The sequence below is a fragment of the Peromyscus maniculatus genome, chromosome 15 (assembly GCF_049852395.1).
Source record: "Peromyscus maniculatus bairdii isolate BWxNUB_F1_BW_parent chromosome 15, HU_Pman_BW_mat_3.1, whole genome shotgun sequence".
NCBI lineage: Eukaryota > Metazoa > Chordata > Mammalia > Rodentia > Cricetidae > Peromyscus > Peromyscus maniculatus.
This window is the reverse complement of record NC_134866.1, coordinates 42,097,876-42,124,507: the sequence shown is the minus strand read 5'-3', so window position 1 is coordinate 42,124,507 and position 26,632 is coordinate 42,097,876. Positions and strand designations below refer to the sequence as shown.

Below are 26,632 nucleotides of genomic sequence, written 5' to 3'. Positions count from 1 at the left end.
TGCACCTTGCCTGCCTTTGCTGGCTTTGAAGATGGAAGGTGGCCATGAGCCAAGCTGGAAAACGGAAGGAGATTCCTTTTCCCATGATCCTGCAGTATGAGGGTAGCTCGACCAACACCTTCTTTTTAGTCCAGGGAGACCTATTCCTGACCTCTGCCCTCTAAAACTAGAAAGCAATGCTTGTGATATTTTAGGCCACTGAGCCTAAGTAATTTGTTACAACAGCAATTAAAAGCTAATATTCTGCATAAAAAGTATTCATCTTTAGAAGTAAAAATATGGAAAAATGCATGCTTCCAATAATAAGAAAATAGAAAGTGATTAATGTCACAAATGAGTAAATATATGTAATCAATAGATACTTGATTTTTTAAATTGTGGAATATTGATGAGAAAACATGAAATTAAAAACCAAATATGCATACAAATATATACATATATATATTAACACACACACACACACACACACACACACACACACACACACACACACATACACAAGATCTGCTAATCAGAGTTTTGCTTCAGAAAAGATGAGCTCCTCAAGCTGTTTCAAACAGAAAGGGTAATATTAAAAAAGAATCAAATCCACACAGGATCATGGGAAACTGACCCTGGAGGAACGGCTCTACCTTGGTTAAAAAAATGGAGGGTCGGGTAGCTGCCAGCCTGAGGACACACATCGGACAAGGAATAGAGATGCAGTATCTCCCTCGTCCAATGCCCCTTCTCCCAGTCACCACAGTGTACTCGCTGGCATTTAAGTCTGATTACTACATTTTTTTTTCCTGCTGCTGTGTTTGTAACATATTTCAAAGAAAACCCGAGGGAAATGCCCAAAAATACACCCACTGTTAAGAACAAAGGCGCTGAGGTCACACTACCTACATGTTAAATCCACCTCTACCTCACCGCTTGCTTCCTACTGTGACCGTCTGTAAATCACCTTGTTCTTAGTACCCAACAGCAGTGAGTGCTATTCCCTCCTCCCCAAGGGTGTCTGAGGACTGCGAGACATTGGAGGCCATGTAATCAGCAGGTGTGTGTGTGTGTGTGTGTGTGTTTGTGTGTGTGTATGTCATGAACAAAAAATAACTTAACACCAGATTGTTTTTACCTCACCTTCCTGTACTTACCAAGTATTACTTACCATGTATTAATTTTATCATTAAAAAAAAAATGGGCTGGAGAGATGGATCAGAGGTTAAGAGCACTGACTGCTTTTCCAGAGAGGCCCCAGGTTCAATTCCCAGCACCGACATGGCAGCTTACAACTTTAACTCCAAGATCTTCGCATAGACATACATGCAGGCAAAATAGCAATGCAAATAAAATAAAAGTAAATACTTTTTTTAAAAAATCTCCCTTTAGAACAATCCAAACAGGTTGCTAACTTCATCCCTCCAAGTAAAATAATCATGATATGATGAAAATTTTTAAATTTTAGAACTCATTGCTCTCTATATCCGCAGTCATATATCTGCTTCCTGTTAAGAGGACTAATAAAGATAGACAATCTCCACATGAAAAGTCAAGAGTCCAAAGGCCCTGGGTATTTGTGTTCTGAAACCATTAATACATCTATACAGTAGACAGAACTGTCACTTTGTTGCATTAACAACACTGTCAAGGCTTGACAACAATAAGATGGGACCCCAAAAGTTCTGGGGCATAAAACGAAACATTTATGATAATTAAAGGGGTGGTAGAGAAGAGAAGACTTCAGTGAATTTGGTCAGCTAGCTTGACCCTTGAGTGGTGTCATCTAAACCCACTCGCCCTTAGCGATGACTGCAGTTTACAGTTTGGTCCTTTTAGGAACACGAACTTCCCTGAAGGAATCAGTTTGACAGTTTGTCACTGGATGCCCAGTTTCCCTTTGGAATGAGCAGCTGTGGATCTGGTGGCGTGTGCTGTTTTCATAGTCCCTTGCCGCACGGGGGACTCAGCTTCAGAGTGTCCCAAGGTGATAGAGTTTATAACGACCACCACCCTTTCCCAACCAATTGGAAAACTTCCATACTGTCCGTCGGGTCTTGTTTCCAGTCTTCAGCCAGTTTGTAGGTTGGAAATACATCCATCAGCAAATGGTAATTCCACAGCAAACTACCGTTTTTTTTTGGTTTTTTGTTTTGTTTTCTCTTCTCCCCAGAGAGGAGAAAACCAGCCAAACACATGACCCTTTCAGGGTCATCAGTATAAAGCTCAATAGGAAGTGATTGTACTTTTGTTCTCAGATTCTACACACAAGAGTAAAGGAAGTGAGACCATTAATTTAGCGAGCATTAGAGATAAGGATCAAGCAGGAAATGACTTTTCATATGATGTCATCCAGGGCCGAGTAGGAGGAGAAGCAGACGGGGCATGTCCTTCGTCTGATCTCTAACAGATCTGCCCCAGCCTTCTGAGCGAAAGACGCCATGGTGGAGATAAGGAAATTATAAGTCACCTTGACACAGGTTGCTCTGCTGTGTGACTGTGGTTCAGGCAGTGCTCTACGCTGCCAGCAAGAAGGAATGGGAAAGGAAGAAGGGCAAGGAAGAGAGAGGAGAAAGGAAGAACTTCTTTTTAGTACCATGAACTTCAGCTGTAGATGCTGAATATTTCCGAGGCCTTTATATTCTGAAGGAATAAGCTTGTGGTGTTTTGTTGTTGTGGGGAGGAGTCTTTTTCTTTGTGGTGTTTGGTAGGGCCTTTGTTGTTGTTTTGAGACAAATTCTAACCATATAACCCAGACTGGCCTGAAACTCACAGTCCTCCACCCTCCTACCTCAGCCTCCTGAGTACTGAGGTCATGAGTACTGAGTACTGAGCATATGAATCACCACGCCCAACTCTGGAAATCATCTTTTTGTTGTTGTTCTTAAGACAAGGTCCATTTATCGAAGACTGGACTCAAACTCACTAAGCCGCCAAGGCTGCCCTTGAACTTCTGATCCTCCCTCCCACCCCTTACCTCTTAAGTACCTGGGTTACAGGCATGCACCAACAGGACCAGCTCAATTTTAATGTGGTTATTTCTAGCTTAGAGACTATGAAGGGGGATATTCAGTGTAAATCAGTCGGGTGCCTCTGGGTATTAGGCATGAGAACACAGGAGAAAAGTGAATTGGGCTCAAATTCTAGTTTGTGACTAGACAGTTATGACTAGAGCCTTCTTAATCTACAAAATAGGTCAATTAATATCTAACCCACAAGTTTGGGTGAGTACGAGGCAGGCAGGGCATAGATGTGTCTAACGAAGATGGTACTTAAGTGTTTACAGTAACTTCCTTCATGACTGCTTACAAGAGAGTATTTTAAAAGATTTTAAAGGGTGGTATATACAAGACATGCGATTCTTACTATCTCATTCCTTTTCAAGTCTGTAGCTAAGTAACATTAAGTGAATTAACACTGCTATGCAATCAACACCCAGCCTCTTGCAAAACTGAAACCCTAAAGATCTCTGCCCATCAACAGTTCTTCTGACCTCCAGCCCCAGCAATTATTAGCTTCCTTCCTGTGCCTATAGATCTGACCAGTCTCGCTACCTTACGTTACCTGCTGAAACTGCGTGATTGGCTTATTTTCAGATAGCCTATTTTGGAGACTACTCTTTGAGGTTTGATAAAATTTTGTACTCAGGCAAAAGTTCAGGCTACTATGCTTTATATTGCATAATCATCTATTTGCCTAAAAACATAGAATAAAGGTGGCCTGTTATAACAGGACAGTATACAGCTGCAATGGGTGGATTTTCTACAAATATAATCATCAGCTCTTAACCACATGCTGTGTACTGGCATTGGTGTCTTAGCCCTTTTAATGATTCGTTAAGTTCCTGGATGGCAGGAAATGCCTAGCATGAGTAAGGTGTATGTTAAATATGAATGCACAAATCAATAAATTAAAAAAATCAATGATTCAAATCCCAGTATGTATTGCTAGCAAAAACATTATCATAAACTATTCCCTAATCCTTGATTCCGTATATCTTTACTCATCAGCTGTTGGTACTCATACCATGTGAATTTAAATAAGTGTTAACTGAAGCAAAACACAGTCCTTTGAAAGACAAACACCGTTGACTTTGGGATCCTGGAGACATCTGTGCTCCATCAGCTTTTAGGGACACGGATGCCTCAGATCTTATTAGTTTTCATATTCTGGGGCACTAAGTTACTCTTAACAGTACAAGTGACAGTGAATCAATGCATGAAAGTGTCCGAGCTGGAGGGAGACAGGAATGGGACAGGCTGGCAGAGCTCTAGACCTTCATTAAAGCAACCGAAACTTCTGTGCCAATCTCCCACGGTTCTGCAAGTTCATTTCTAGTTGATTTGTTTTTACAGAGAGCATCATACAAACATTCAAAGATTATGGCAAACTGAGTAATGACACCCCCAAAGACGTTTACATCCTAAACCTGAGAACCTGTGAATCTGTTACATTCACGGCAGGCAGCCACAAAGGTTGCCTGAGCAATAGGGGTTGCCCACCATCTGACCTTAGTAAGAGTCTCCTCGAGTATGTCTGTTGGGCCCAGTGTAGCCCAAGGGTCTTCTAAACGTGAACAAGGATGACAGAAGGGACTGTGTCACAGTGACTCAAAATAGGAAAGACTCAGTCAGCCTGGGCTGTCAAGACAGAAGAGGTTTGGCACCAAGAAATGACGGCATCATCACGACCCTACCGAAGCCAGGGAAAGAGACTCTCTTTCATAGTCTCCAAAGAGCAGTGCCATCTTGTTGACACCTTGACCTCCATGGTAACTATTTTGGATGTGTGACATCCAGAACAATAAAGTACTGCATTTCTCTTTGTTTACGTAACTGAATTTGTGATCATTTGTTATAGCAACAGTAGGCAACTAATGTAATGAGTAAGGCTCTTCACTGAGGCATCATTTGAAACAACGGCAACAAAAAAACTGTAAGTAACTGTATTAGTTGTTTTCTATTGATCTAACAAAGACTCAGGGCTAGGCGTTTTGGAAGGAAACAGTTTGAGAGAATGAATATCCAAGTTTGGGCCACCCCATCTGTTCTGCTGCTGGTGAGGGACTGGTGATAAACAGCATCACGGTAGCAGAGACATATGTAGAAGGTCACTGGTGGAACAAGGAGCCAGAGAGAGCTGTAGAGCCGGGCTCACTTTCTTCAGAACAACTGCTCCCATGGAACCCAGTTGCTCCCAAGAACTAGAGTATGCCTTTTCAGAGATGGTGCCCCCACTGATCTACCCACCTTCTACTGGACCTCACTCATCTCTTACAGGTTCCACCCCTTTCAACACCACAATGAGGACCACGCCTCCGGCACACTCAAGGCAGATCTGAACCACAGCAGTGGCTGGAAACCCCCACCCCAACACACACACACACACACACACACACACACACACACACACACACACACACACGAGTCTGCTAAAGCACTAAAGCACTGTGCGGTGACAATGGATGCCGAGGACTTTGTACTTTGCTCAAGGGAGGGAGTAGCTCTTCGGGCCAACCAATTTGACCCAGAAGGGAGGGAGAGGAAGAAGGCTGCTGAGCTGTCCAGTCATTCTGCTTGGAACTCCATGGCAAATCGAACCTAACCGTGGATCTGTAGAACTTCTGAATCAACCCAGACTTGATTTCAGTCTTCTGATAAATCAATACGCCAGGCACTGTGCTAAACACGGGGAAATAAAGAACAAAGGACAACGTGAACCGAGGGGGAGAGAGTAGGGAAGAGATTATAAATGTGACAAATGTCAAAGCAGAGTAAAAGCACTGGGGACAAGAGGAGGGACATCTAACCAAGTGAGACCGGGAAGACGGGCCAGGGACAGCTGCCAGTGGGAGGTAGTGCCTGAACCCCATCGCGAAGGAGGAGCAGGATCCAGCCAGACAAAGAGGACTTGGAAGGCCAGCACAGCAGAGGAAACCGCTTACAAAAGGCCAGCTGGCATGAGGGCCAATGTGGCCAGATGGGTGGGGTCGCACAAGGAGACCAGGAAATTCGACAAAGCTGCATGAAGGACCAGTACATGTTATCGACTTCGTAAAACTCCCGGCAGCCCTCAGTCGTCCTCCTTTGTAATAAGAGAAGCACGGAACCCCCCATTGGGGGAGGGGTAAGAGAACATTCCAGAAAAAAAAAAAAACCATGATCCAACTTTTGGAAATCTCTGTCTTCCTGGCTATGTCTACTCTCCCCAAAGTCCCCACTTCCCAGGCAGGCTGGGGCTGCTTCCAGACTATGAAAACCCCCAAAGCATTAAAGAACGAGAAACATTTTGTGATGCGTAGAAATCATTCATTGTTAACAAATCACCTCCTCTAACCATGAACACAAACTGTAACACATAATTGTGCTATTCAGAACAGATCATAGACTAGACCACATTAACTCACAGTGTACTCCAGACCTTGGGTCCTGGTCATGGAATGGAGAGTTAAATTTATATACTGAATGTTTTCTTCTTCTAATCCCTTCCCTGACCGAATCTCTATAAGGCCTTGCCCAGAGAGAACCTTGGAGCTGTAGAGAATGAGAAGGCCAAACAGTTTGTGGGGCCTGGCCCTGCTCATATTTATTTAAAGAAAATGAAGTTGTATTCAGAATTATTTGGGAGCTTTTTATAGTACACTGATGCCCAAGCCTACCCTCAAGTTACTGCCTTGATTGGTCTAGACATCATAATATTTTTGAAAAGACTTTATTGTTTTTTAATTATGTATATGTGCATGTGTGTCTGTGCACATGAGTGTACATGCCTGTGGAAGATCGACCATTCAGATTCCCCTTGAGCTGGAGTTACAGGCAGTTGTGAGCCCCCCAATGTTGGGTTCTAGGAACTGAACTCAGGTTCTCTACAAGAGCGAGCAGTGGACCATCTTAACCATTGAGCCATCCCTCCAGTCCAACAAAACAGCGTTTTGAAAGGTCCCGGTGATGTTGATGTAAAACTGGGTTCCAAAAATGACCACATCCAGAAGAGGGCACAAGAAAAAAGTGTAGTTTTGCTAGCCCATTTGCAGGGTAAGTGATGAAAAAAAAAAAAAATAGATGAACCAAAAGTACAAAGAAAGGTACAAGGAGCCACACAAAGTTTCACTTGGAGGAAACATACAGCCCAATAAGCAAGCAAACAGCCAAGGCCTCAATGCTACAGAAAGCTGGGAAGCCAATGTCTGTGCACTGGGCAGTGGTAAGGAATCCAAGCAATCCTCAGTCTGTCCAAGTTGGCTAATTCAGTTTGCATTGTCAAGTGACAGCATCCTGACCAGGCAGTTATGAAGTCCTCAGAGTCGATGAACAGGCCTGGACCTGCCATGGAGATCCCAGGGCTGACCAGAGTTTGGCACCTATGACAACTAGGCCGACCCAATTGCACGCTGAAACAAGATTCTCAGGAAGCTCAATCGAAAACTGAAAATAGATGTGGCACCCGGAAGCCTGGAAGGCAGTTTTCTGGGTCAGGTGAGGTGGTTCCAGAACTTATGAATAAGATGACCCTCCAGGAGCTGACTTATAAAGGCAGTGTCTAAGAGATCCTATCTAAGGGAATAAATGACTCACTGGGCAAGGCAGTCAATAAATCACAACTAAATCAACAAAGGCTGGTGGTCACCAGTGATAACTCAGAGAGACAGGAAATATGCCCCAACTTGCCAAGGAACTAAGGACATGGTACCCGGTCTAGGGACTCAACCCAGCTGCCCTCAGCTTCCCTGCTACACTCTTGGTATGGACCACCCCCACATTTGGAGGATCACAAAGCTTTCTGCCGGGTCTCCATCTTCCTGCCTTCGTCCACAGGCTCAGTTCCTGTCGCGCTAACCTTTCCACTGAACTCTTCAGAGCTCTCCATCTTATAGAGGGGATGCACTGAGCATCCCGACGGCTATTGCCCACTCTGCTCTTTCCTCACTCACCTCTAGGCTGACTCCTTCCACTCAACCCTGCAAGACTGCCTGCCCCACCTCACCCCTCCTTCCTCACAATAACCACACAGGACCCGCCCCCCCACCATGCCCTGCCATCCTCCAATCATGCCAGGTGTGCGCCTGCCCCAGGGCCTCTGCTTCTGCTGTACATGGTCTGCAACATTCTGTGTCTGGTTATCCATGTGGCAAGCTCTCTAATCCTTCATTCAAGTTGGGAGTCCCGTCCTGACCAGCTCATAACAAAACCATCCCTCACTGCTCGTCCTCTGTCTCTTCACTTCATGTTTTCCCCGGAACACGTGCCCTTTTCTAAATAGTGCCATTTATTTCACTAACAAATGTCCCCCACCCCACACACATACTAGGATGTCCAGTCTGGTGAGTTTTGCTCACTGCTGCATTCCCAATGCCCAGGACAGCACCCGTAACACAATAGGTAGTCCATTATGTTGAATGAATAGAGCACTTTTCCTCCACCCACATCCAGGATATCTCTACTGTGTAGACAGATGCCCTCATAAGCTTTTGAAACTTATTTACTTGAATGTGTGGTCCATGGGGGTAAACGTCCTTGATGAAATGATGGTTTCTCAAAGGGTTTGTCTACGGCAGTGAGCATGTTGGTCTGGAGTCTTTTATATTAAGTTTTTTTTTTTTTTTTTTTTCCAGGGTATTTAGGGGCTTCCACTCCAGCAGCTCTGCTGACGCTGTTTCCCTGGGCCCCTTCTCAGAGGCTGGCTTCCCTCCTGATTCCTTAAGCCTCCCCGCCAGCTCCACAGAGCAGCAACTTAGCAGACAAGGATTTGACAGTCAAAACCCAACAGCCATTCATGCATGGCTCAAAAGGGTGTGATGTGTGAGGGATCTGTCACTCTGCAGGGTCACAAATCTGCATCGGCAGGCAGGCTGGTGCACAGAGGCAGAGCCCTGCGAAACAAAGCGCCTCTGTGGCCAGCCGGCCCACCATTCTCCTGGAAGCCGAACAGAGGTCTGTCTTTGTGAAAGATGGCCCTCACAGGAAGGCAACTGTGTGCTGGCAATGCTGGTGCCCAGGGCTCAAATGTCTCCGTTTCATTTGTTCCCTAAAGTGCCATTTAGTATCATTCACCAACCTGGGGGGTCACTTGGGTTTTCTGTGATTAAGGCTGCCCATGCCTGCATCTACTGGCTTGTGTACAGCTGGGCTCTCAGGCAAGTACAAGACAGGGACAGGGGAAAGACTTGTCTTCAAGACAGGAAAATGTCCTCCCTGGCATGTTGCATAGGATCACCCGGAGCTTTCAGGTACGTAGACAAGTGATTTAGACGGCTTTGTGAGCTGTGGCATCAGGTGGCTCATGTTCAAATCTCAGCTCCACCTCTTTCTAGATCTCTTCTTTTCTAGGGGCGACAATAAGGCCCGGCTTCCTTGATCAAATTGTTTAGAAGGAAGAGTCCTATAGACAAAACTTGGAGGTAATGGCAGGAAGGAGGATCATGTCCATAGCAGACACCCCACATTCAGGCGGTAAGAAAAAGAAGGACCCCTGGATCCACAGGTAACTCTTTGTTAAATGCCATCATTGAAGTGTTAGTTCAGAGAAGGGGCCAGGCACTAAAGAAAGCATCATGAAAGGATCCACAGGATAGGAGCTAGGAGGGAATTTGATTAGAAAGACAAGTGGATAGCTCAGAGTATATAAAACAAGAGGCCATGGCCTGATCACAGCTGTCTTTACAGGCTGTGGTCCAGCTACTCCACCTGTGGCTAGGTCTCAACAAGAGGTAACCCAGCCAACAGATTAGCTTCTAGGTCTCAAAGGCGTTGGCATTGGGATGTAGCCCCATCCACCTCTTGGACATCCCTCTTAAATTTTGCTAGTCCCTCTGTTAACTTCAAATCTTATCTCCATCTATTTTTTCAAACACCAAACAAGTCAATCATTCAAACACAAAAGATCCAACAGACCATACAATGAACAGTGTCTCCCATATTTGCCCCAAGTCCTTGGCCCCAGAAGCAAACAACATGTTACCAATTTGGGGGCATTTATGAAATAATCTACACATGTATAATCATTTGTTTTACTTGTTGGAATAGCATGTGGAACATTGTCTGCCTCTATTTATGTATTATTTATTTACTTATTTTTTTTTTACTTATTTACTTATTTATTTCCAGGGGAGATTGCTCTCTTATTTCATTTAATTTTCTTGGAAAATTCTATACTGGCATATAGGTTTCCTCTTATTTATTTGAGACAGGATTTCCTTATGTAGCCCCAGATGGCCTGGTGCTCTGTAGATCAGGCTAGCTTAGAATTTAGCAATCCCTCAACCTCTGCCTCTTGATTACAGCCATGCTCCATCATCCTCTTTTTAAAATGACTGATACCTACATAGGTTTTGGTACTTTAGATACCGTGGAATTATATCATAAGATCGTGTCAATGTAAGTATCTGAAAAGGTCAAGCTTTCCATGGATTCTAGACTAACAGCCACTAACATTTCAATAAGCCCCTTTGCTCTAGAATCCTAGGTCTTACTTTCCCAAAAGCCCTGTGATTTATCCAAACAGATGTATGGAGTTAAGGCCATACAGCCTTTGACTGCATGTTAGCACAAAGAGTCAATATTAGTTTTAGGTTGAACCTGATTTGCTAAATCCTTCACTGTAGTTCAATTTTTTGTTGTTGTTGTTCTCAAGTGAACTATTTTAAGTACAAAACAATTTTCTAAAACAGTTGGGCTGGACAACAGTAGAGCAACTATGTTACGTGATCTAACCTGATCTACACTAACACTGACCTTACCGAGGTACCAAGAACTCAGCTCCCTGGAAAAAGGCACTGCCCATCCAAATGCCTGGGTAGTAGTGATGAGGTCAGTCAGGTACTGACACCGAGCAGGCTGCTCCTTTGGGTCTCAAGTTCATGCTGTGAGATGTAGAAGAGCACCTGCATGGGACCACTATTGATTTGGCAAGTCAAAACAGAATTCTGAGCTGCCTTCCACGCTTTTCCCCTGGCTAAAGCTATGGGACAACTTCCTAAGTACACTGGCACTCAGCTCTTAGAAAGCCAGGGGATCTGTACCGAAAGGGTGAAGGAGGAGCTGGACTCCGGCCCCCTTCATCAGTTCAGTGGGTTTGAGAGCGGTGGGAGTCAGGTTTGCAACTCATGGTTGCATCTAAGAAGTTCAAGTTCAAGGACTGTCCAAGAGAGTTGCAAAAGTATCTCATAGAGTCTTGAGTAAGTTTGCGATCTTGTTCTGAGACCCATTCACAGCTATTCTGGGCACATGAGGCCTATAGGGTACAGGTTAGATGCACTTCCTAGCTCAGGGTCATGTGATGATGTTCATCACCTAATTCTGGAATCAGTTATCACTTCCCATGTCTGTTTAGAGGACAATTGCATAAGGACTTTCCACAGTGGTCTTAACCAATAGGTCTCCAATGCCATGAATTCTAAGGAGGCCTACAGCACAACTCAGGGCAAGGATAGGTTGGCCAACTGTCCGAGGTCATATGGGGTCTGGGGAACCCAGGAGTTGACCCAGGCCTCTGGCTCCAAAGTGTCATTCTTCAGATGTGCTGGTTCAGCTTGCACAGAGGCCTGTTAGCCCAACTACTATGCGGGCCTGAGCGTCATTCCCTGGAGTGAATGAAACTGTGAGGCACAGGGAAAATATAACCACTTCAACCTCAGAGACCATTTCTGAGTGGACTAGTTAAGTCACAACACAATAGAACACCCTCTCTTGAGTGGTTCAAGCCCCCTTAAAGGTAACTTCACAGGGACAGTTAATCTCGTCTTTAATGCGTGACTCAAATACTTGACCAGTGAGAACTGACTGTCCTTTAAGGCAGGTAGCTTTAGGACTGCCACAGGAATGATGGCACAGGGACATTGGGGATCAGTGCCTAGTTAGAACTTGTGACCTCCATGAAGTTTGCGGCCATAAACCAATCCTGATTAACTTCCCTGCGCCTCAGAGGCCTGGGACAAGGCAAACAGGCCTTCCTGTTTCCACTGTGGGTTTTTCCCACACAGCATCATCCTTCTATGGTCTATTTCTCAGTCACCAGAACTTATCACTAGAATGCTCTGTTGTTCCCACCTCTGTGACTAAGTAGTTAACTCATACTCTGACCATCTGGGATCAAATATCTAACCCACACTCAACCAAGGCCATTCTTATGGCATGTTGTGTCTATGAGGCAGGAGTGGGTGACATCAGTAAGCTCTGACTCGCTTCCCAGTCAGTCAAGACTTTAGTCAGTCAGTCCCGTCCACTAAGACAAAGCTGCTCCATACACACTTACCCTTCCCCGGCAGGAAAGGAGCAAAGTAGATTCTAAATGTTTCCCCTGCACGTTTATGTCATGGCCAAAGAATGCTAGGATTCTTATTCATCCAGCATTGGAGAGCTTGCAAGGCTTATTGGGAATGTTAAAAAGCCAAGAAATGTCACCCATTGAAACCAGTTAACATTAACAGCTTGAGCCAGATCCCAGGATGAGTGTCAATAGCAGCATCCCTCGGTTTATGTGATCTTGGAAAAGATCTCACCGGGGCTTTAAAGCACACGTTAACGGGACAGATGGACTCTTCCTCAGAGGCTTGCTGTGACAACCATCAGATGTAGCTCATGGTGAGAGGAACCGGTCATGTCCTCCCTCCCCTTGCTGGACTTTAAGAAAGGCAGGCTGGCATGGTGAGGGAAGGCAGGTTTAATGTGCAGACTACACATCACAAAGTCCCAAAGGAGCAAGCATAATCTCGGGCCTCAACCCGCCAGGTCCTTTGCACGCTGTTGTCTGGCACGGGCAGGTCTGAGTTTGCCGCTTTCCAGTAACTAGTGGAGACAGTTTGTAAGGCTTTTACTTCAACGCCTGTATGTTCGGTGTGGGATCCAAGTTAACTATCACCTCAAAGACCTCAGTTTACTGACAACACTCAGTGAGACCGCCTGAATGGCACATGGCTTGAAATTAGTCCAATTGGAGTTCCATGAACAATCCAAGTGGCAGTATCCTTGAAAGCTGAGGATGGAGAGCACGTTCCAGTTTCTCCGTGTCTCGTGTTAGTGAGAGCTTCCTTGATGAATGGAGAAGAAAACACTTCCTATTAAAGTTGAGAATGAAGCAACCTTTGTTTATTTTTTGAAAGATAAACGCGTCTGATCCGCACTATTCATAACATTCCGAGGTAAACAATATCTAACATTTCTCATCTAAATATAAATAATACCACGTTGGACTTACTGGGTTAACCAAAGTCAAAGTTGGAAATGAGGAAAGTGGATAATGCCTGTGGCATTAAAGGCTCAGATAAGGTATTTGATTCTGAGAAAATTAAAACCAACGGGGATGGAAATGCCTAGCAAGGAACTCAGTAGAGACTAACATGTAAAGGCTTACATATAAATGTTTACATGTTTGATTTGACACACTGAAATATTTTTCAGGTCCTTAGTTATGCAAGACATATTAACAAAATGTAAGACAATTAAAAACCAGCATTTGAGAGTCTGCTGTGTTGTTAGGAATAAACGCAAGACCATAATAGTAGCAGGGAAGCCTGGGAAAAAAAATCTCGTCACCACACTGTTCCAGCCAAAGTGCTCTGATTTGCTTCACTTGTGTGAACTGTGCCTTCAGATACAACCGCCTAGAAACCTATGCATGGCTGTACTACCGGTCTCACTGCGCCATGGCTACAGCCCATAAACAACTCACTGCCGGCAGTTAAAACAGTAAACCAGGCTCCAGGGCACACGCCTCTGTGCTCTACACAATTACATATCAGAATTTCAAACTCAAAAGAGAAATAAAGACAAATGAGGGCTCGAAGGGCATGATAGTTTATTTAAAAAACAAAAACAACAAACAAAACAAAACAACAACAACAAAAAAGGTACCACACTGATCATGACGACCAGCATACACATAATGGCTTTTCTCTTGGGTATTAACATCGCAGTATTTTTAGATACTGAAATGTTTCAATAGGACCAAGAACGTTAGAGAATAAGAATCTTGGATGAATATGGACACTAATAACTCCTGTGCTTTACCCCACAGAATCCATTTAAAGTCCCATGAGTCAGTGGCATTATGCTATGTGGTTAGGACACAAACGTTCTCTCAGAAGGAGGCAGCGTGAACTTATACTTCCTTTACTTTAAGCTTTAGTTTTTGTCATTTAAGCTATGTCCACCCTGACTAAAGCACAACCACACAAGACACCTCAGGTAATTTCCTTGCTACTATTGCACAAGTTTAGTAATTTACTTAAAAAAAAAAAAAAAATCAGCCGGGCGTTGGTGGCGCACGCCTTTAATCCCAGCACTCGGGAGGCAGAGCCAGGCGGATCTCTGTGAGTTCGAGGCCAGCCTGGGCTACCAAGTGAGCTCCAGGAAAGGCGCAAAGCTACACAGAGAAACCCTGTCTCGAAAAACCAAAAAAAAAAAAAAAAAATCAAACCACCATCAAAACAGAAAGGGAAATAAATGTGACTTTCAAATCATGTGAGAAGCAGAGAACTTACTTGTCCAGTACCAACTCAAACTTAAATTAAATGCTATCGTTATAACCTCCAAACTTCTGCAATAAAATTAATTTTTAAATACATATGGGCTTTCTTTATCTAACTGTACTTTGCAATCAACAAGAGGAAGTTGTTTTTTAAAAGAACACGGCTTCTGGTGACGGCCCCACACGCCTGTGGTAAAGACAACACCATGTGATGTCCGGCTCTAAGTTCTGAAGTGTAAGAATTTGACCAGAGATCAAAATTATCATAATCTGTTCTTAATAACTCAAACCATATGTGATTACTTCATAGAGAATAAATGTGCTGTTGAGTAATTATCCCAGTAGCCTTTCCTTTCTTGACCTTTCTGCAAGCTGACCCTTTCATGTCAACGGCTCACCCCTTGGAGATTGGCCTCTGTACCCCATGTTGACATTTCAGTACCAGGGATTCTGGGGTAGCGTTAAGTGTAGTTCACAGGGACAGTAGATATGGGTGCTTCAACCTTCAGTGACAGCTTTTACATCTGTAAACTCAAGAATCACATTATTTAGCTCAGCAACTACAAAATACATTGAGATTTGGGCACTTCAAGCCAGAATCTCTTTGTGCTTTTTAAACAAAGCTGCTTTTGAATTTTTTTTTTTTTTTTTGGTATTTATCAGTCATTTGTAGTTCCCTTATAATAATAAAAGACTATATTTAAAATAATTTTTAATGTTAAATGTTCTGAGGGGGGCTTTATCAATATTTAGTTTTTAAAAACACAGTATAAATCAGTATTTTTTTTTCTTCAGTACTGGAATAGGAGAAATTATTTCTGGTCCCTCCTTAAATCAACCAACACATCTCGCGTAGAACACTGAAATTTACAGACATCCCTGAAATTTTTTGATTAAGTAAACGAGTGAATCACAGTGGAGTCTCATTCAGTTAACAGTGTAGATCCATTTAAAAACAAAACAAAAAGCTGAACATTAAAAGAAAATGTCAAGCTAAAAAAAAGGAAAAGAAAAGACAGAAGGAAGCCCTCCCAAGAACTAAGAGCGGGTGTGCTGTCTGTCACTGTTTCTATACTTTATCTCCAACTGATCGGATTCCTCCTTCCCCATGTGCTCAGGGCATCTGCTGAAATCGGCGTGCCCAGTGTGCGGGACCCTTGAGTTGAGAGGCCATGCTACGACAGGTGTGAGAGGCCATGGGACACTGCCTCTCTCCCCATGAGACTTCACATCCACAGACGGCATCGCGTCTCTCTCCTCTGTGGCTGCCGGCGTCTTACCGGACGATGCTTCCTGTGATGGCCACGGAGTCTTCTGCCCGCCCGCCCGCCCGCCCCAAGAAACAGGAGGTTTTCAACAGTTTGTCACCAACGCGCCGGCCTGTCACTCTCCATCAGAAAGGTGGGGGCTTCAACAGGGGTGGGACAGAAATGAAAACAACCAGTCTAAAGGCACAAAGTCGCATAGCTGCTCTAGTTGGAGTCTGTAAACAGAGAATAGGTTGAATTTAGGTAATCTCGATCTATGAGAATGAAAAGGCATCCACAGCAGGCTTTTATCCAGCCAGCTTCTTTGAGACTCTTCATGGGTTTTGAGGTCTACAAAGTATACACTGATATACCCATACTTCAGAAAGCAATAAGGCAAATAGTATAATCATTATCCAAAAGTTACAATGGTAGTGTAGGCATACATAGTATAATTTAGTTACAAAGTGTGGTACTGTTCTGCTACATAGCCATATTAACTGTTTCTTTCCTACATAATTATATATCCAGCTGGGGTTCAGTGGAACACAAATCCATCCTTGTACCACCACCTAGAGTTGGCAACGGCTCTTCTGATTCCGCTGCAGAAACTATCCTTGGACTGGAAACAAGGGCAAAGTCCTGTGTCCAGCCTCTAGACGCTGTCGTATTTGTGAAGAGCTTCTTCCAACTTCTGGGTCACTTTTTGGAAAAATATTATTTGTTGTTGTAAAAAATGCTGCATCTGTGATTTAAAGTCTCTCACTCGAATCTGATGGAAGTGATGAATCTCGGCCAACGTGGCGAAAGAAATGGTGTTACAGCGGTCTTGGATGCCGTCAGCTTTCTGGACTTCCATCTTGCCTTCTTCCACATGTCGCCTACTCTCCTTCACTTTGGTAAGAGCTCCTGCAGTCAGAGAGAGTAATAATTAAATACAGAGATGCACACGAACCCCAGTGACATCTGAGTATCGCACAGGAACTCAGGTCCTGTCAGTACTTGTCTGAACTATTTCAACATCCTTTGGAATAAAAGCGGTCACCGTAAATACCAATTTAAAAAGCAGCCTGGCTTCTGGAAGCTATACCGCGGCTCCAACTCCACTTTCCCAACCAATGTCTTCCACACTGAGCAAGCCTCTGTCGTACTTCTTGAGATGCTATACCTAACAAAAAGGTGTGACAAGCTGTTCTTTTACAGAAAAACCCCGAAGCTGCAGTGTTCATGTTTACAATGTATGAGACTAAAACACTCATGCCAAACCACACCTCAGAAAGGATGAAATCCCCTTTCCTGAGAGGATCTCCCTAATGAGTTATTCTGTGGAGTTAGAACCCGTCCCTGAAGTATGTCAGTGCCAACTCAAGCTGGCTCTGGAAATCAAGCCCCGGTGGGGGGGGGGCTGGGTAGTGTTGCCAGTGGACAGTGAGGCTGTAGGGCACCTAAGCCCGTGCCGGGTTCACCCAGAGACCGTGCCTGACAACAGGGTGATACGCATGTGTGCATATCCTGGAGCACCTTCTCCTGGAGACCACACATGGAACACCAGCATCTCCAATGATTAGAATGTTGCATCTTCTCCAGACTACTGGGCCAGCGGGTTTTCTGTTTGCTCTCATGACTGCTTCAGAAGGTCAACAAAAGAACCACAGCTTTTTATCTAAAAACTTCTCCAGAGTGCTGCGGGTGGGGGGTGGGGAGGGTGGGGGTGGGGATCAGTCATTTTGGCAGGTGTCACACATGGGTGGACTCTCCCCCCCAGAAACACGGGCCACACAGAAGGCGGGGGAGACAGGAAATGACGGTATCCACTGGTTCCCAGGGTTAAACAATGTCGACGCTCACATGGCCTGGACACGTTTTAGCAGCTGAAGAATAGAGGTGGTCAAAGGCATCTAGAAAGCACGCTGCTGCTAAACACTCCAAGAGGCGGAGACTACAGGGTGCGGGAGCCAGGAGCGGGAGCCAGCAACCTGTGACTGGGACACCTGGGGAGAAAGGCAGCCTATTCAGAGTGAGGGAGCTCGCTTTTACCCTAGGAGGCCATCCCTGTTTCTTAAGTCCTTCAAATCTGCAAATTAACAAAGCAAACTAGTCTGAAACAAAGATTAAACAGTGTGCTTTTCAAAAAATGCCATGCTAAAAATATTTGTGGAATAAAACCCAGGACCTCACATATACCAGGCAAATGATCCACCACTGAGCTCCTGTGTGCCTCCCCCTCCCTGCCCCCCACTTCAGCACTATACAAAGATGGGAAATGGAAAAAAAAAAAACCACCAACAGCAAATTTTATGCAGAGAAATGCATGTCTGTGGAGGAATGCACATACCCACGTGTTTTTCATGTATTCATTCTAAATGAGATCTTTCACTGAAATGGGCAGGGGCCCAGAGCAGCAGGGCATTGCGCAGCAGGGGCAGACATCCATTCCTGAATCATCTGGCCCTGCCATGGGCATCATCATCATCATCATATCATCTCCGCCCCCACCCCCCCCCCACCCCCCGCCACTGAGAGAAGGATGCTCTGCTGGGCAGAGAGGCAGCTAGGTCCCAGGGACAACACATGGTTTCAAGACTACCCCCGCCCAGCTAAGAGCTAAGGCAAGTACCAGACTTTCGACATTTCTCCTAGTCCGCAGTCCCAGTCAAGTCTTAATATTTGACTGCTCCATATTATGTTTTGTTTTGTTTTGTTTTTTTTGAGACTGGCTCTCACTGTAAACTCCTAGCCGGCTTGGAACTCCCTCTGTAGACTTGGGGAGGGGCGAGCGTGAACTCACAGAGTTAGGTTTGCCTCTGCCTCCTGAGTATAGGAATTAAACGTATGCATGTTGCCCGGCCCTTCCTGCTCTATATTAAAAAGGTTGCATCCACTCGCGTGCCTTTTGTAACATAGTGTCTTAGTTATTTTTATGCAGGGTTCCAGCTGACATGGAGAAAGACCAGAACACTGAGAGGCAACACTCTAGAAAAAAAAATATTTCAAGAAACAACTAAAGATATAAAAATCCATGTTTTAAAATGGCAGAGAGAGAAGAGGGAGAGGTCTTGGTGATTTGACTGTTTTTTCCATTCAATTTCGAGCTAAGGAACCTCTGGAAGCCACAGTCCAGGGTTCAAACACAGAGACAAGCTCTACCACTGGCCACAGTGTGCTCCCGGGTCTGTACAGTGCACACCCTCCTGCTCAGGTGCCGATGCAGTGTACAACGGTTGCTGTCTCACGGTAACGTTCTTCTGGCTCTTCAGCCGTGAGAGACTGAGTCACGGCCCAGGGTGCATGAGCGCCCCCTAAGCTGAAGTCTAGGGAATTCGGAGCAGTTAGAAGGTTAAGGCTTCCATGTGTGAGTGTTCAAGGGGCCAAGGAAAAATTCAAGACCGAGTTTTCTGCCACGTGTAACTCTACTAAGTAGTAACAGGGCTGTTATATTTACAGCCCGTGTAAGGGCTTCAATTCATTTAAGGACTACTGATGGAGAGCCTAACATGCCTAACGTGTTGGCTTGGTGGAACAGGTAGAATCAAATGTGTACTCTAGCCCACCCTCTTGGGCTCACCAGGAAGCCATGTGGCAAGCACACTCAGCCGCGAAGTGCAGAATTCTGCATGGGAGTCGGATGTGCCTGCCCAAAGGTAACACGGATTACGTCATGACAGAAAAGGCTGCAAGGACCAGCTAGAGGCCATGTGCTGTGCCAAGGGTAGTGGGGTATAAGAACGGGGCAGATTGGAAGTAGGCAGACAGCAAATGGTCACTGCCAAAAACAGTCCTAATACATGCTAGGCACCGTGCGCACAGCCTCTAACCTTGCCACAACCTACGGCAGCTACTACCCCTACCCGAAGAACAGAGAAATTAGAGTTGCTCGCCATGTGATCCTGCGTCACCAGGTGACCCTGGAGAGGCTGAGGTGGGATCTGAATGAGTAACTGATTTCAAAGAAAACACCCCAAGCATGCAGAAAAGGAACTGGTGCCTGAACGGGCAAGAAAAGTGGGCTTGGGGAGCCAGTCCTGGGGCAGGTCAGACTGCTGTCTCCTTTCTCACTTTCCTTACAGTAGCTGGGGGAGGGGAGAGGAAGGGAGGGAGAGAGAGAGACTATGAAGTTTGTATGGGAGTGTGGCGTACATGTATGGTAAATGCACACATGTGCAGATTCCCTGTTCTATCATTCTCCACCTTACTGTGACAGGATTAGCTCACAGAACTTGGAGCAAGGCAAGAGGCTAAACAAGCCCAGTGACCCTCCTGTCTCCTCCCCTCCCAAACCACTGGGATTACCCTCAGGTGAAGCCATACCCAGCCTTGTGAGTGGATTACCACCAGGTGAAGCCATATCCAGCTTTGGGAGTGGATGCATCCTCATGCTAACTCTTACACAAAGAACCATCCCCCAGCCCCCTGGCCTTTGTTTCGCCATGTAATTCAAGAGGCATTCTGAATGTGAAAAAGAAGCTATTTGTTTATGTTTGAAAATTTTCCTTATACTAACCTAATTCAATTTACTAACCGAATCTGTAAAACCTTTTGTTTTTATCTTAAATACTGAAAAAATAAACACTGCAGTATTTGAAAATCTAAAACAAACTCAGACTAGAGGGAGTTCCGTGTTTTTGTTTTTCCTTTTCTTCTTTTTTCTCCATCTACTTGGATACCGTGGAAGACGGCATCCACTGTCAGTTCCAACCCAAAATATTAACACATAGCTGCTGTAGGAATGTATGTTTATCTGACGGGTAAACTGGAACATTCTGGCAAAGAAAACACATCACTATTGTGAATTAAAGAGGACGGGACAGAGCACTGGAAGATGAATGCCAAGACTTTCAGTGTGACCCACTTAACGAAATTCAAGTTTGCTGCCACAGCACGTCAAGACTGCAAGGCAGAGATGAGCAGGAGGTGTGTCTATGAAAAATGGGTCTCCTGTGCAAGGGGTGACAAAGCACGCATGCCTGATACATTGAGAACATATAGACAGTACGTGACGGCATTGGATTGCACACTGTGAGCGTGCAAACAGAAAGACTAGTGGGGGCCGTCTGTGCCGTCAGGGGGTGACGCCTCCACCACGGTGGCCGAGGCAGGATTGTAAATCCCAGGCCACCTGGGACACACAGTAAGACCCTGTCTCAAACTGCACCACTCTGTCACTCATGATGTAGAGCAAATCTTTTTTACATGACCTCTTGCTGTGGATATCGCTCTGTATAAATAAAATGCTGATTGGCCAGCAGCCAGGCAGGAAGTATAGGCGGGACAAGCAGAGAAGAGAATTCTGGGAAGTGGAAGGCTGAGGCCGGGAGACGCTGCCAGTCGCCGCCATGAGAAGATGTTAAGATACCGGTAAGCCACGAGCCATGTGGCAACTTAGAGACTAATAGATATGGGTTAATTTAAGATATAAGAACAGTTAGCAAGAAGCCTGCCACGGCCATACAGTTTGTAAGCAATATAAGTCTCTGTGTTTACTTGGTTGGGTCTGAGTGGCTGTGGGACTGGCGGGTGAGAAAGATTTGTCCTGACTGTGGGCCAGGCAGGACCAGAAAAACTCTAGCTACAACCTCTTTTAAATCAAATACAGGTAACTTGATTTCTCCTAGAACTATTTTCAAAAGAAAGCAAGATGATTAAAAATAAAACAAACTGACAGCAGTAAGTTGAAAAACTAAATAAAAGAAAACTACCAGCATTCTACACACATCCTCTGTGCAGGACCAGCAGCCAGGCTCCGCCTACAAAGCTCATAACCATAACTTTAGGGCCCTTCCCTATCCGATATGACATAAAAAGTTTCTTTTTCATAAAAACCAAATTTTTCTTCTTTGTACAAGAAAGCCATTAAAATTTTTTATTTTACAACCTCTAATGAATAAACAGGGAGCGGATGTGTTTTCCATCTTAGGAAGACGATTAATTATTACAAAAGCTAGTCTTCTATCTCAAACTGGGAATGAATAGAACCCTGACAGATTTCAACAACCAAAGCCACATGGGGACAGAGAATGGCTTGTGAGGGTCCAGAAGCTTCCCTCTGCCCACCTCTCCTCAGTGAGCTCTGCTGTCTGAGTTCACCAGAGCAAATAAAAAGCACATTTCCCCAAGGGCAATGCTCTAAGAAGCATCAGCGGGAACTAACTAGTGTACTCGGGCTAGAAGTTGGGTTTTGTTACAAATTGCTCATTCCCACAGCTGACAGTTCTGAAGCTGGAAATTATCGGTGCAGATCCCTACGCTTGGCACGTTTCACGGTTCACACGTTAAATATCAAAAGAAGAGCCGTGTTTGCAAATGTTTCAGTCAACTCTCCCATTAAGAGTGGGGAGCTGGGGAGGGAAGTGGGGCAGAGTCGGACCAACACAGGCTTGCTCCGTCCCCGGTCACTTTCCGAACGCTTTGCAGGGCTTCAGGGACGACCGCAGAGGTGCACGCATGCGGCCAGCTGCAGTGCCCACACAGAGCAGGACAGCAACGCTGAAGCATTCCCTCCAACCCCAGAGGGCAGCGAAATAAAAGCGAAAACCGCTGCCCAGCCCAGAACAACGAAGGGACCACACATTTCCGTCAGGGAACCAATGGGAGACAGGCGAAGGCTTCAGAAGCTCTACTTAAGTGGTTCGTTTAGGAGGGACCTGGCCCCTCACAAATGCGAAGCGCCATGTTGCTTTCAAAACCAACCGGGGAGATGAAAGAATGGAGGAAGAGATTACGTGGTGAGGTCTAAGGTCAAGAGAGCACTATTCAACAAAAAGTCCCATAATGCCCATGGTTAGGGTGACAAGTTTCTAAGGGAAAGAAAAGAACATGCCGGTCAGATTGAAAAAAAAAAAAAAAAGGCTTATGAACAGTTCTCAAAGGGGTACAAACAGACGAGATATACCTGAAATAATTCTTAATCATCAGGAAAACATAAATCCTAACTATAGTGAGAGTCCACCTCACCACAGTCAGAACGGATGTCACCAAGGTAAAAAGAACAAAAACAGCAAAGCATGAGAAAAGCAGACACTGGAAGTTCACACAGTGTCAGTGGGAATGCAAATTAATGCAGACACTATGGGAAATCAGTATGCAGGGTCCTCAAAAAACGAGCAAAAGAACTACCACGATTCACCTGCAGCATTTCTGGTGTCCATCAAAGGAATCTTAAGCCAGCACGCAACAGACACTTTCACCCCCATAATTATTACAGCATTGATCACCACAGCCAAATTCTGGAATCGGCCTAAAGGCAATGTGGCAGGTGTACACATGGGGTGTTACTTTGCCCTAAAGTACAAATTGGGGCTGCAGAGACGGCTCAATTAGTGAGGGGCGTGCTGGGCAAGCATGAGAACTTGAGTTCAATCCCTGGCACCCACTAAAAGCTAGACGTAGGGGAATTCTCTTGTAACATACCCCCCGCACTGCTGTGCCAGAGGGGCAAACAGGAGGGTCTCTGGGGCCAACTCTGGGGCTTGTTGGCTGAGCAATCTAGTCCAATCTGTGAGCTCCACATTCAGTGAGAGATCTAAGGGAGGCACACGCTGGCACACACACGCGCACACCCACCTACAGGCCCATACGGGAGAACGGCAAAATGATGTCAGCTGCAGGAAAATGCCACGTTGTGTGAAATATAACCCTTAGACAAATACCCCATTTCTCTCATCTCAGTCCAGATTTTCTTTTTAAGAAGACATGAAAGCAGAAGGGGACTACTGGGGGGAGGGGAGGGGGTCAGGAGGAAGGGGGAGGAGACCCAAGAGCACGAGGGCCGCCGGGCTGTGCTCAAAGTCCATTCCAAACGTGTATGAAACGTCACGATGAAATCCACTGTTCCCATCCAATGAATTTGTGCTAATAAATAAGAAAACGCACAAGTGATTGGTGGGAACAATTTCTAAGGGGGCTTTACTGGGCTAAGGGACAGACATGAGTTAGTCCATGAGCGAGCAAACCAAGGGCTTACTTTAAAGGGGTCTACTACAGACCAGGGTGTGCTCTTCGGAAGTACGGGAAGACTTGGGGCTCAGAGCTCTTGCTTCTTACAGGAAGGTGGTGCAAAGCACCCACAGGAAACGGCTCCTGACATGTCCTCCAAGCACAGGAAGGGGCCTGAAGGGAGAGGAACACTTGGGCAACATCCCCAAAAGGCAGAAGTAGCACAGGCTGTCCCAGAACACCAGCAGGGCCTTTAGCACATTCTAATGGTTCCTTCCTGTGAGGCGCTCTGTGGGGTGGGGGTGGGAGTGGGGGTGGGGTTCATGACAGGCATATTAAAAAGCATACATATTGAGAGGGATGTTTCTGGTGGGCACTCGGTTGACTTATTAAATAAGTCTGGCAAAGTATCTGGAGTCCTCAACAGGACTAAAAGTTCACTGGGGTAATAATTTATTTCTAAAGGAGCAGCAGGAACCCTGAGGTCGAGCTTCCACAGACATATAACCAACCCCACCCCATCACTCCAGGCCTGACAGACTGAGGAAGGTGAGCTACAGTCCAGGCCCGGTGGACAGGGCATAGCTGGTCCCAGGTTTCCTTATGTATCTGAAGCTGAAAGGTGCGTGGAAGAGTTTATGGTATAATTCTAAAAAATCTTCCAAGAGGTTGTCACCTGTCCAAAACGTCCAGGGCTACTTGTTTCAAAGAAACCACCATTCCCACCTGTGGGCCAGCCTGGCCCTTGCCACCTGGAGACTACACAGGTGTCTGCAAGAGACTGCTAATACCTTTGTGGACATAAACAGATAAGATGTGAGATGCGCGTCTCAAGCTAGCAAGCAAGCTCACGCCTGTATCCCAGCACTTGAGAGCAGAAGCGGGAAGACATCATGAGCTCAAAGACACCTGAGCAATATAGTGAATTCCAGACCAGTCTAGGCTATAGAGACCAAGTAGTCTTGAAAAACCAAAAGGGATCCTTCACTTGGCACATTTTCAGAGTTAAGAGAAACTAAACCAATGTTCTTCCTTTGCTGTTATGAACAAACTCTCCTAAACTCCCGTGCAGACTCTGTAACTGCAAAATTCAGCAAGGTTCATTCTCAAACCTACTCCCATCGACCCACCTCTGGAAGGAACTTTGTGCCTGTTCGGAACTCCAGAATCAGCTCTACAGACACCCAAGGTTCCGATTCACTTCCGCCCACTCCCTACCTTTGTGTGTGTTACCAGGGGTAAGCACCCTGGGAAGTCTTACAATCCGCTCAGGCTGCAAAGAGCAAAGCTAGAGAGAATCACGTCTTTGCTTGTAATCCGAACACACTCCTTTAATCGGGAGCATGTTATTCAGGTTTGCAATGAATATGAAATCAAGGAATTGAATTACTAACAAAGTTCATTAATATCATTACATTAAAGACTCAAATTTTATAAACGAATAATGATCAAGGAAGTCAGCCCCATTTGACAGAGTGCGGACCATGTCATTACGTCATTTCCCTGAGTCAAAAGCTAAGGCTCACCGAGCATTTCCACATTACTGCCTTTGCAGAGAGACCACGGGGGCCCTGCAGCTGGGGTCTTAGCACACAGGGACAACCCACCACCAGCTGAACTAAGTCAACAAGTGTCCTAGCAAACCTGCCTGTGCCCTGTGTCCTGCTCCAAGAGAAAGGACAACTTTCCTGCCACCAACTGACCCAGCAAAAGAAAGAAGGAAAAACCCAGCTTCACGGGCTATATGCCGCCACGGGAGTTACCCCAACTCTGTTGGAAAAGTTGCTGGGGCTGGTGCAGGGCTTCCTCTTTACGCCCTCACCCCGATTCTCTCTGCCCCTTGGCTCTGTCTTCCCAACCTCATCCAAATATCTTCCCAGTCGGTTTTGTCCGAGCCACTTACCCAAAAGGCCCAGAATCCAAAGGCTATGCTTTTTCCGGGTGGGTGGGGTGGTGGGGGGTGGTGGTGAAAACTCATTTGAGTTTGAAATCATGAATGTGCCAAAAACATAAAGTAAATTTCTGGTCTCCCTATGGGCTGTCTCAGAAAACAGAGCCTTGGTGTAAGAGGTAAAGCAGAATGGAGCACAGGGACCAGCAGTCTGGATGGATGGGCAGTTTATTTTCATTCCCACTCGTACTACCAACGTTGAAAGAAAATGCTGATTTGGTCAAGGTGACCTACTTCCTTCTCCTCCCTTTCTGGTCCTCACACCCTCGTAGCCCCCCTCCTCCTCTCCAGCAGCCTCTCCCCGGCCCCCACTCCTCTTCTTCCTCCCTCAGGGTCTTCACCCACTTGACACACTTCCCCCTCTCTTCCAGTATTTACGCACTTGCCCCTCAAGTAAAAGGCTTCCAAAACAAAGGCCAATATCCACCTAACGGGGATGGGATGGCCACCGGGGTGGTGACAGTCACACGTGCCATCAAGGACACCTGTTCTGTGCTACCCTCTCTGAAGGTTGCATGCTCTTCTCCTCAGCTCTCACAGTTTTCAAAGGTTGGAAGGGAAAGCTTTAGGACACGGATGGCAGTACCAGGGAGAGCTGGCTGCATACGAACCTGGGCAGTTTGCTTGCCCACATCAAGCAGGAGCATCCCCAAAGTGCCTGAGAGTTCCACTCAGTCAAGTCACACTAGGCTCGGAGCACACTGATGAACTCTGCCGGGTACAAATACTGAGCCAGTGAAAACAAGCATTTCATTTACTTGTTTGGGTTTGAGACACAGTCCCACTAGGTGGCCCTGAGGACCCTTGAATTCACAATCCCCTAACTCAACCTCTCAAGGTTCCACGATCACTACACCTGGCCGCAAACCACTTTTTCTGAAGGGCTTAAATGCTGCTAAAGCCAAGTACTAGTAACTTTCAAAGGTAAATTCATTGGAATTCACTTTCAACTCGTAACTGAATTAAATGACGAGAAGTCTGGAGCTATTTTCAGACAGTCGAGGCAAGAATGTGTGACAGAAAAACCTGGCTGCTTGTTAATGGGGGAACAAAAAAAAAA

The 26,632-nt window shown here is 45.6% G+C and overlaps 1 protein-coding gene across 2 annotated transcripts in view; it reads right to left on the bottom strand.

The window, feature by feature from the left end:
* Positions 1–1,161: 1,161 nt before the first annotated feature.
* The window catches only part of Snx18 (sorting nexin 18), a 40,523-nt gene continuing 15,052 nt past the window's right edge, over positions 1,162–26,632 (bottom strand). The window contains exons 2-3 of one of the 2 annotated variants that reach the window (XM_076551880.1): positions 14,367–16,598; positions 13,754–14,198 (exon numbers count right to left, since the gene is read on the bottom strand). In XM_076551880.1, the coding sequence (XP_076407995.1) occupies positions 16,345–16,598 (254 nt within the window). In that variant the 3' untranslated portion in view covers positions 13,754–14,198; positions 14,367–16,344. Of the gene's footprint in view, positions 1,290–13,753; positions 14,199–14,366; positions 16,599–26,632 lie in introns of those variants that run through there. The other variant, XM_076551881.1, reaches the window with a different exon arrangement.